The sequence below is a fragment of the Argopecten irradians genome, chromosome 8, assembly GCF_041381155.1.
Source record: "Argopecten irradians isolate NY chromosome 8, Ai_NY, whole genome shotgun sequence".
NCBI classification, from domain to species: domain Eukaryota; kingdom Metazoa; phylum Mollusca; class Bivalvia; order Pectinida; family Pectinidae; genus Argopecten; species Argopecten irradians.
The window spans coordinates 18,179,320-18,191,813 of record NC_091141.1 but is presented as its reverse complement, the minus strand read 5'-3'; the positions used below and the strand labels follow the sequence as shown (position 1 = coordinate 18,191,813).

General features: G+C 34.8%; 1 protein-coding gene across 2 annotated transcripts in view; it reads right to left on the bottom strand.

Annotated features, from left to right (window-relative positions):
* Positions 1 to 12,494, bottom strand: part of LOC138329563 (vacuolar protein sorting-associated protein 18 homolog) — a 36,773-nt gene that overhangs the window by 10,242 nt on the left and 14,037 nt on the right. For both annotated transcript variants that reach the window (XM_069276639.1, XM_069276640.1), the window contains 9 exons: positions 10,657 to 10,755; positions 10,289 to 10,457; positions 8,052 to 8,109; positions 7,670 to 7,773; positions 6,625 to 6,685; positions 3,529 to 3,593; positions 1,659 to 1,794; positions 571 to 723; positions 124 to 217 (listed from right to left, as the gene is read on the bottom strand). In XM_069276639.1, the coding sequence (XP_069132740.1) occupies positions 124 to 217; positions 571 to 723; positions 1,659 to 1,794; positions 3,529 to 3,593; positions 6,625 to 6,685; positions 7,670 to 7,773; positions 8,052 to 8,109; positions 10,289 to 10,457; positions 10,657 to 10,755 (939 nt within the window). The remainder of the gene's footprint in view (positions 1 to 123; positions 218 to 570; positions 724 to 1,658; positions 1,795 to 3,528; positions 3,594 to 6,624; positions 6,686 to 7,669; positions 7,774 to 8,051; positions 8,110 to 10,288; positions 10,458 to 10,656; positions 10,756 to 12,494) is intronic.

Below are 12,494 nucleotides of genomic sequence, written 5' to 3'. Positions count from 1 at the left end.
TTAATGTACAGCATCTACAAGACTCAGTGTATTTCTAGTTTTCTTAATCTAATGATAAAAATCTAGTAATTTATATCAGGCATTATTGAATAATTAGATGTAACAGAACATGGTGTCACTAACCTTGCATCAGGAAGGCAAAGAAGACCATATCCTCCACATCTCCATGGCTAGCTATAAGGTCGTAAACCACCCCACGGTTGTTACTCACACATTCCTACAATATAGGGTAGGGTTATCTCCCTTTAGTAGTAAAATTACAATACATAACTTCTCCATGGCTGTATATGGTCATATACCACCCCATGATTGTTACTCACACATTCCTAAAATAAAGGGTAGGGTTATCTCCCTTTAGTACTAAAATTACAATACATAACATCTCCATGGCTCAGAGTTATTTGTTTATCCATGAGATTACAATACTTTGCTTCTGACCAGAATGATCTTGAGCTCAATCTAACAGAAATATTCTGTTCCATACATTATATAACTTTTCCTCCCTTTTATAACATTTGATCATATCTTAATATTACAGACGTAATAAGTTAACTAGCCATACATACTGACCTTGACCCGCACTTTGTTTAAGAATTTTCGAAACTGTTCTTGTAAGCCTTCATATTCAGCTGTTTGGTCGCGGCCAGCCTCCTTAAGCTCACCAAGCTGGTTCAGGTAAATCTCAACAAGCCAGGTCACTAACATTGTTAGCTGGGTCTTGTCCTGGTAAGATAATATTGAGATAAGTTTACTTCGCAATGTATAACCATTGACTGTTGGATCTTGTCTGGTAAGATAATATTGAGATAAGTTTACTTCACAATGTATAACCATTGACTGTTGGATCATGTCTGGTAAGATAATATTGAGATAAGTTTACTTCACAATGTATAACCATTGACTGTTGGATCTTGTCTGGTAAGATAATATTGAGATAAGTTTACTTCACATTTGTATAACCATTGACTGTTGGATCTTGTCTGGTAAGATAATATTGAGATAAGTTTACTTCACAATGTATAACCATTGTCAGTTGGGTCTTGTCCTGGTAAGATAATATTGAGATAAGTTTACTTCACAATGTATAACCATTGACTGTTGGATCTTGTCTGGTAAGATAATATTGAGATAAGTTTACTTCACATTTGTATAACCATTGACTGTTGGATCTTGTCTGGTAAGATAATATTGAGATAAGTTTACTTCACAATGTATAACCATTGACTGTTGGATCTTGTCTGGTAAGATAATATTGAGATAAGTTTACTTCACAATGTATAACCATTGACTGTTGGATCTTGTCTGCTAAGATAATATTGAGATAAGTTTACTTCACATTTGTATAACCATTGACTGTTGGATCTTGTCTGGTAAGATAATACTGAGATACGTTTACTTCACATTTGTATAACCATTGACTGTTGGATCTTGTCTGGTAAGATAATATTGAGATAAGTTTACTTAACAATGCACAACCATCAAACACTGATGTGTCTGCAGACATATACTTATACACAGAACCAAACAGATTTAATTACAAAAATCTTCTCATCAATATGAGGTTTAAAAATAGCATGATTAGTGACTTCATAACTCATGACACCAATGTCTTGATTTTGTTTATCATTACTTCAATGAATATCTACTGTTGTTCTTACTTGTGGTTTCAGGGATTCCAACTTTTCTAGAATAAATGACTTCAGAGCATCCTTTTTGTCCAGCTTGATAAATCGGAGAGCGATTTCCTCAAAGGAATTTTGTGTCTGTGCATACATCATTGCACTTTCCTCATATCTAAAATCATCAGACATATTTAGACTTCTTATTCTAAATTAACAAGTGAATAAAGACATATATATGCATATTCTTACTAATGGCAATATTGGAACAAACAAGTTATCACCCCTACTCATGGCCATACTGGGACAAAGAATTAATCACCTCTACTAACGGTCATACTGGGACAAAGAAGTTATCACCCCTAATAACGGCCATACTGGGACAAAAAAGTTATCACCCCTACTAACGGCCATATTGGGATAAAGACATTATCACCTCTACTTACGGCCATACTGGGACAAAGAAGTTATCACCTCTTCTTACGGCCATACCGGGACAAAGACATTATCACCTCTACTTACGGCCATACTTGGACAAAGACTTTATCACCTCTACTTACGGCCATATTGGGACAAAGAAGTTATCACTCCTACTCATGGCGATACTGGAACAAAGACGTTATTACCTCTACTCATGGCCATACTGGAACAAAGACGTTATCACCTCTACTCATGGCCATATTGGGACAAAGACATTATCACCTCTACTTACGGCCATATTGGGACAAAGAAGTTATCACCCCTACTCATGGCGATACTGGAACAAAGACGTTATTACCCCTATTAAGGGCCAAACTGGGACAAAGAAGTTATCACCTCTACTTACGGCCATACTGGGACAAAGAAGTTATCATCCCTACTCACGGCCATATTGGGACAAAGACATTATCACCTCTACTCATGGCCATACTGGAACAAAGACGTTATCACCTCTACTCACGGCCATATTTGGACAAAGACATTATCACCTCTACTCATGGCCATACTGGGACAAAGAAGTTATCACCTCTACTCATGGCCATACTGGGACAAAGACGTTATCACCTCTACTCATGGCCATATTGGGACAAAGACATTATCACCTTTACTTACGGCCATATTGGGACAAAGAAGATATCACCCCTACTCATGGCCATACTGGAACAAAGATGTTATCACCTCTATTAAGGGCCAAACTGGGGCAAAGAATTAGCACCTTTCCTAAAGGCCATACTGGGACAAAGACATTATCACCTCTACTCATGGCAATACTGGGACAAAGACATTACCATCCTTACTCATGGCGATACTGGAACAAAGATGTTATCACCCCTATTAAGGGCCAAACTGGGACAAAGAATTAGCACCTTTCCTAAAGGCCATACTGGGACAAAGACATTATCACCTCTACTCATGGCAATACTGGGACAAAGACATTACCATCCTTACTCATGGCCATACTGGGACAAAGAAATTAACACCTCTTCCTATCTTCATGGTGTCATGGATCTACTGTAACAGTTGTAATCATCTGCCATTCATCTCAATTTAGTGTTGGTACTTAATTTGGTGTTGTTTTTTTTTTTTTTTATTGGTGAGAATTGTTAATCAGAAATAAGTCTTCAATATTGTTTTACAATGCACAAATTAAAACTGTTATGTATTTTGAGTTTTTAATTACTGTTGCTTCTAGAAAAGGTTTTGTCTAATGTTTGTTTTGTTTTCTATCCTATTTACAGTGGAAGTGATCTAAGAACATGCTAGATTTTAGAAGTGAAAGTGTGCTTGTGGAGAAAAAGCTCTTGCCTCGCAAAACACAACATGGGTTCCAAATTAAATATCAGAGATATGTTGAAGTGTTAGAGACATATAAATTATTAGACATGCACATTTCATAAATAAGGAAGGCTTTTTTACAGCCAATACATACCTCTCATTAGAAAATAAATATTCTGCCTGATTAGTCAGAACTCTGTCCATCTGGGCCATGTTATCCTGTAAGGAACATTGTATGTTTAAGTTCAGGAAGATAAGAACCTTATAAATAATCATGTTGGAACAACACTGACAAAATCGATCAGGTATATAATCTCACTTAATGTATTTGCCAAAATTAGCACCCAGGCGCTTAAAAATGTAACAAAGGGAGTGCACATTAGTGAACCAAGATATTAGTTGTGGACAAAAAATTTCAGCCTTACTTTAACCTTTTGTACTCGTGATACATTAATTGACCTGTTACAGTAGACATGCATATGCTTTTTAACCTTTAAGACACATGATTATGTCTTGATTCACATGTAAACGACTCAAATGCAAGTTACTGTAATATAGGATACAATACTGATGTCAGAGGCATCACATATCGTAAAACATTTTTTAATCCATAGGATGGGCACCTTTATACAACTTAAACTCCTTCTTCAGAAAAGGGGTGGGCACTTATAGGGGAAGGGGTGCTAATTACGGTGAATACAGTATATACATTCACCGACCACTACCATCTGCGCTTCAAGTTCTGTCACTTATGTATGTATATGGCTATGATAAATACACTGCCAGTGATGTATGTATATGGCTATGATAAATACACTGTCAGTGATGTATGTATATGACTATGATAAATACACTGTCAGTGATGTATGTATGACTATGATAAATACACTGTCAGTGATGTATGTATATGGCTATGATAAATACACTGTCAGTGATGTATGTATATGGCTATGATAAATACACTGTCAGTGATGTATGTATATGGCTATGATAAATACACTGTCAGTGATGTATGTATATGGCTATGATAAATACACTGTCAGTGATGTATGTATATGGCTATGATAAATACACTGTCAGTGATGTATGTATATGGCTATGATAAATACACTGTCAGTGATGTATGTATATGGCTATGATAAATACACTGTCAGTGATGTATGTATATGGCTATGATAAATACACTGTCAGTGATGTATGTATGAGGCTATGATAAATACGCTGTCAGTGATGTATGTATATGGCAATAATAAATACACTGTCAGTGATGTATGTATAAGGCTATGAAAAATACACTGTCAGTGATGTATGTATATGGTTATGATAAATACGCTGTCAGTGATGTATGTATATGGCAATAATAAATACACTGTCAGTGATGTATGTATAAGGCTATGAAAAATACACTGTCAGTGATTATGTATATGGTTATGATAAATACGCTGTCAGTGATGTATGTATATGGCTATGATAAATACACTGTCAGTGATGTATGTATGACTATGATAAATACACTGTCAGTGATGTATGTATGACTATGATAAATACACTGTCAATGATGTATGTATATGGTTATGATAAATACGCTGTCAGTGATGTATGTATATGGTTATGATAAATACACTGTCAGTGATGTATGTATATGGCTATGATAAATACACTGTCAGTGATGTATGTATATGGCTATGATAAATACACTGTCAGTGATGTATGTATATGACTATGATAAATACACTGTCAGTGATGTATGTATATGGCTATGATAAATACACTGTCAGTGATGTATGTATATGGCTATGATAAATACACTGTCAGTGATGTATGTATATGGCTATGATAAATACACTGTCAGTGATGTATGTATATGGCTATGATAAATACACTGTCAGTGATGTATGTATATGACTATGATAAATACACTGTCAGTGATGTATGTATATGGCTATGATAAATACACTGTCAGTGATGTATGTATGAGGCTATGATAAATACGCTGTCAGTGATGTATGTATATGGCAATAATAAATACACTGTCAGTGATGTATGTATAAGGCTATGAAAAATACACTGTCAGTGATGTATGTATATGGTTATGATAAATACGCTGTCAGTGATGTATGTATATGGCAATAATAAATACACTGTCAGTGATGTATGTATAAGGCTATGAAAAATACACTGTCAGTGATGTATGTATATGGTTATGATAAATACGCTGTCAGTGATTATGTATATGGTTATGATAAATACGCTGTCAGTGATGTATGTATATGGCTATGATAAATACACTGTCAGTGATGTATGTATGACTATGATAAATACACTGTCAGTGATGTATGTATGACTATGATAAATACACTGTCAATGATGTATGTATATGGCTATGAAAAATACACTGTCAGTGATGTATGTATATGGTTATGATAAATACACTGTCAATGATGTATGTATATGGCTATGATAAATACACTGTCAGTGATGTATGTATATGGTTATGATAAATACACTGACAGTGATGTATGTATATGCCTATAATAAATACACTGTCAGTAAACACTGTCAGTGATGTATGTATAAGGCTATAATAAATACACTGTCAGTGATGTATGTATATGCCTATAATAAATACACTGTCAGTGAACACTGCCATTGATGTATGTATATGACTATGATAAGTACACTGTCAGTGATGTATGTATATGGTTATGATAAATACACTGTCAGTGATGTATGTATATGCCTATAATAAATACACTGTCAGTGATGTATGTATAAGGCTATAATAAATACACTGTCAGTGATGTATGTATTAGGCTATGATAAATACACTGTCAGTGATGTATGTATAAGGCTATAATAAATACACTGTCAGTGATGTATGTATATGGCTATGATAAATACACTGTCAGTGATGTATGTATGAGGCTATGATAAATACACTGTCAGTGATGTATGTATATGGCTATGATAAATACACTGTCAGTGATGTATGTATATGGCAATGATAAATACACTGTCAGTGATGTATGTATGACTATGATAAATACACAGTGTATTTATCATAGTCATACATACATCACTGACAGTGAGACATGAAAACAGCCTTGAACACTGTCAGTGGTGTATGTATGACTATGATAAATACACTGTCAGTGATGTATATATACGGCAAAATACACTGTCAGTGATGTGTGTATACGGCAAAATACACTGTCAGTGATGTATGTATATACCTATGATAAATACACACCCGACAGTAATCTTTGGCGAGGTCAAACTGCCCCATGTCTAGATACATCTGCCACACATCCCTAGTTAGAAATAAAAAGGTGGTGAAAAGATATTTATACAGTCAATAGAAAATTAATAGTAAAACAATTTTGTTCCACAAGGGTTTATATTTTGCTATTTGATTCAAAGCACTAACTCAAAACTCCAGCAAATATTGAATTCATACAAAATGAATGTATAGATATATACCAAAAATCAATATAGCAAAAATTTTCGATATCTAGACACTGCAAAAGACAATGTATGCTTTGGGCTCTTTTTGATCCCAATTCCATGAAATTTTCAAAACTATCATTTAGTGTTCAATTCGTTGTTATTCTAAATATTTGGTACAATTTAATTCCCAGATTAAAGTATATTGACTGTTTACTAATTTTTCAGTTGTAGTTGCCATGGTAACCATCCAAAATATGCATAAATTATGAAAATGTGGAAATTCGACAACTTTGGCCATTTTTTGCAAAGTTGGTGTCTATGAAACTATAGAGCGCATCCTTTAACGAACTTAATATTTACTGAGAATATGTATGCACTTCCAACACAACTTTAAGAGAAATATAATGTTTGTTTAAGGTTGTACTCTAGATCTATGGTTTCTAAAACAAAAACTTTGCAAAACATGGCCAAAATTGTTAAAATTTCCATATTTTCATAATTGATGCATATTTCGAGAGGTTACCAAGGCAACTGAAGCTGCAAAAATACTATCATACCATTAAATTAGAGATTTACTAAATATGTCTAACTATGAAATAACAGTTTTGAAAATTCAACTGATTTGGGAAAAAGGGCCCAAACCATACATAGTCCTTTTTTTTTACAGTATTCATGCAAAACACACACAAGAGTTTTTGGTTTTGATGACATAATGTTAGCATGATAAAGTGATCTTCAAATGTATATAAGTCAGTAAACATTGACACTAGATTAATACTGTGCTTGCTTCCTGGGTAATCTAAAATCTAAAGGGCTGTGAAAACATTTTAAACTACAATACATATTACCGTGCTTCTCGGGTAATCTTGTACTTGAACACACTTTGGGATGTGAAAGTCCATAAGCTGCCTTTAATTGGGTCTTTACACAATCCCAGTAAACGACCCAATCTCTACAAACAATATTAACATATTATGTAAGTGAGAAAATCCTCATATGTAGAAAAAGTTTTACTAAACAAATCAAATACATATTTTTACTTTCTCTTATCCGGTAAGTTCTCTTATTAGCATATAAGCATTCTTCAATTTCTTACTCTCAATGTCTGCTATTCAGATTTTTAGTAGTTGATAAAACAATATCTAGCAAAAGATGGAGGAAGGCTTGAGAAAAACACATGTGTGTAAAGAAAAAATAAAACATTTTAAATATGGTGAAAAAGCTACTTACATCAGCGTATATATCATCAAAGATTGGCTGCTCATTTAGTACACACACAACTTTGATCCTGGCAAACAGAGAAAATCAGATTTTTTATTTGGATAGGCTGAAACGGCATAAGTGTTTGATTAACATCATTTTTTTTTAAATATGAATGGGCAGGAAAGAAAGGTCATATTGTATCGCAGATTTTAACTGGCTGGAAGGCAGGGTCCTATTATACATTTATTGCTCTGGCGGAAGGGAGACATGACGCTTTGTTTACCCAAGGCATGTCATATTTCTCAAGGCGTACGTAGCCTCAGGGAAATATGACTTGCTGTGGGTTACTAAACGTCATGTCTCCCTACTGTCAGGGCAATAAATTGTTTATCATACAGAAAAAAATTAAGTTTTTCTCCGGCCAGAATACAAGTATAACGTAATGGCTAGAATTTAAGTTGTTTGTTAAATCAAAAGTTAGACCTACCGTATCTTTCAGCCCGAATTCACTACCTTTAGCATGTACATCATATAATATAAACATTACATCGAGTGTAATTGTGTTATATGTGTCTTTTATCATCAAAATATTTCTAATTTCCTCGATCAAATTAATTAGGCAGACAGAAGCGTCATCTGCCATCCATTTTGTTTGTTATCAGAATACCTCTGAGAGTTCTGTTACATGAACGACAACTCTTGCTATATGTACGAGGGGCTCCATATGGGGGAAATATGATTTTTGAACATGACGTTCAGAGGGATACACAATGTTTTGTCGCCCTCACATGTGACGTCTCTTAGCGATTGTGATTTGTCTGTGAGGTATATTAATGTATCATGTTTTGACTGGTTAAAATCTATAATAACACTTTTTTATATTTCATACAAATGTAATTAACTCAGAGAAAAGCATTCAATTTTAACAAGAGATCCCAGAGGGATCTTGGCACCCACTAAAGAATGATCTATGTTTGACAATCAAAAGAGGGATCTTTTCTTTGCTTTTCAAACTTCCACTACATATTACTACATATGAAAATTGAGAAAGACTCTTTGAGAGTTTTCTGAGATATACAACGGTAACAAACTTCAATTATCAAAATCCAAGATGGCGACTTGTCGGCCATCTTCTGACCAATCAGTCCGAAAATGCACTATGCACAACAAAGGTCCTAAGGGAACTTAGTAATAGATATAAAATTTGAGACAAGATGCATCGATCGGTCCCAAAATGCAATATGCATAACCAGGGATCTATAGGGCACAATGAACATGAAATTTGAGATAGATCCCTCCAGTACTTTTTGAGAAATACAGTAACAAACTTCAATTGTCAAAATCCAAGATGTTGTCCAGTCAGCCATCTTGTTCACTCATCAGTCCCAAAATGCAATAAGCATATAACTAGGGACATAGGGGACCCTGTACATGAAATTTGAGACAGATCCCTTCAGTATTTTCTGAGAAATAGTGGTAACAAGCTTCAACTATCAAAATCTAAGATGGTGGCCTGTCGACCATCTTGTTCACCATTCAATCTGAAAATGAGATATGCACAATAAGACCCCTAGGGGAACCTGCACATGCACTTTAAAACAGCACCCTTAAGTAATTTTTGAGAAATAGTGGTAACAATCTTCAATTGTCAAAATCCAAGATTGCGGCCTGTCAGCCATCTTGTTGATCGATCGGCCCCAAAATGCAAAATATGCACAACTAGGGCCCTAAGGGAACCTATATATGAAATTTGAAAAGAATCCCTTCAGCATTTTCTGAGAAATAGCAGCAACAAACTTTAACTATCAAAATCCATGGTGGCGGCCTGTCGGCCATCTTGTTGACCGATTGGTCCCAAAATGCAAAATGCACAATGAGAGCCCTAGGGGAACCTTCATATGAAATTTGAGAAAGATCCCTTCTGTACTTTTTGAGAAATAGCGATAATAAGAGTTGTTAACGAACGGAAGGACGGATGACAGACCACGGACGAAAAGTGATTTGAATAGCCCACCATCTGATGAAGGTGGGCTAAAAAGGGTACCAGTTATGTCCACCAAAACTTACCGATCAGGAAAGGTACCAGTTATGTCCACCAAAACTTACCGATCAGGAAAGGGTACAAGTTATGTCCACCAAAACTTACCGATCAGGAAAGGTACCAATTATGTCCACCAAAACTTACCGATCAGGAAAGGGTACCAGTTATGTCCACCAAAACTTACCGATCAGGAAAGGTACCAATTATGTCCACCAAAACTTACCGATCAGGAAAGAGTAGAAGGACATGGAATTCTGTCAGTGCCATGGCCTGTGGGTTGGTACTCCTCTCGTCAGGGTCTCGGGGGTAACTCATGAGCTTGGTGTTAGTGGTGACAGTTGAGGGACCAGCCGCCCCCGTTAGTTCTATGTCTCCGTAATACACCCCTGGTCCTGATTATAACACAAATACATCAATAGCTTAATATTTCAGGCTGAACTCATTAATTATCAAAGTTTCAAGCATATTTGAAAACACCCAAAAACCACTATTTCCTAGTAATGTGTACAAATAAATTAGCCAAACATTACTTTTCCCTAGTAATATGTACAAATAAATTAGCCAAACATTACTATTCCCTTGTGTACCTACCGGTCATCCAGGCGAAGTTCCGAGGTGCAGTTCGAAATCTCGGCAGATAAAGTTTGAGTTCACTGTTTCCAAAGTCACCTGGCAGCTCCAGGAACTGTTCTGTTATCATAACAATCATATTCTTATTTTACCCCATACCCATCATATATAAACCACTTCTTTATTATTGTTTTATAAAACAACACTGATTAAAAGTTGATATTTTATAATTTATACAAGAATTCCACAGAATTGGATGTGTCGCCTGTATCACAAAAAATAGTTATTTACATAAATTGAAGACATTGTTAATAATCAGGTGAAGTTATCAAATGCAAATATTGACAGATTTTGACCATGCAGTATTGAACCCATGTAAGATATCATTGATATAAAGCAATACACCAAATTTGGTTGAAATCTTCTTCAGCCAAATTGCACCAGCAGAACTTGAGAAGTTCAAAATGTGCTTTCAAGATGGCGGCTGTGGTGGCCATCTTGGATTTCGGATTGACCCGAAAAATAACAACACTTTGTCGGGTCCATGTCAGAATCATTTTGTGCAAGTTTCAGCCAAATCGCACTGATAGAACTTGAGAAGAAGTTCAAAATGTGCTTTAAAGATGGCAGCTGTGGCAGCCATCTTGGATTTCGGATCAACCCAAAAAATAACAACACTTTGTCTGGACAATGTCAGGATGATTTCATGCAAGTTTCAGCCAAATCTCACTGGTAGAACTTGAGAAGAAGTTCAAAATGTGATTTCAAGATGGCAGCCATCTCGGATTTCAGATCGACCCGAAAAATAAGAACACTTTGTCGGGACCATGTCAGGATCATTTCATGTAAGTTTCAGTTAAATTGCACTGGTAGAACTTGAGAAGAAGTTCAAAATGTGAAAAGTTAACGCACGGCGGACGGTGCTCAACACACGGCGCACGGCGACGGACGAAACATGACGACTATAGGTCATCCTGACACACTAAAAACACAAAATAGCCAATATTTTATAATTTATAGAACAAAATACCTTAAAGTCCTATTTTGTTTTGATTATACTGTACATACTTGTTTTGATTATACTGTACATACTTAATTAGTTTCCATTATACTGTACACACCTGTTTAGTTTTTTTTATTATACTTACATACTTGTTTAGCTTTTATTATACTGTATATACCTGTTTTGATTTCATTATATACCTGTTTTGATTTCATTATATACCTGTTTTGTTTTTGTTATACTGTATATACCTGTTTTGTTTTCATTATACTGTGTATATCTGTTTTGTTTTTGTTATACTGTATATACCTGTTTTGTTTTCGTTATATACCTGTTTTGTTTTCGTTATACTGTATATACCTGTTTTGTTTTCGTTATATACCTGTTTGTTTTCGTTATACTGTATATACCTGTTTTGTTTTCGTTATATACCTGTTTTGTTTTCGATATACTGTATATACCGGTTTTGTTTTCATTATACTGTGTATATCTGTTTTGTTTTCGTTATACTGTATATACCTGTTTGTTTTCGTTATACTGTATATACCTGTTTGTTTTCGTTATACTGTATATACCTGTTTTGTTTTCGTTATACTGTATATACCTGTTTTGTTTTCGTTATACTGTATATACCTGTTTTGTTTTCGTTATACTGTATATACCTGTTTTGTTTTCGTTATATTGTATATACCTGTTTGTTTTCGTTATACTGTATATACCTGTTTTGTTATCGTAATACTGTACATACCTGTTTTATTTTCGTTATACTGTTCATACCTGTTTTATTTTCGTTATTTTGAATATACCTGGGTGTTTTTTTGTTGTTATATACCTGTTTTGTTTTCGTTATATACCT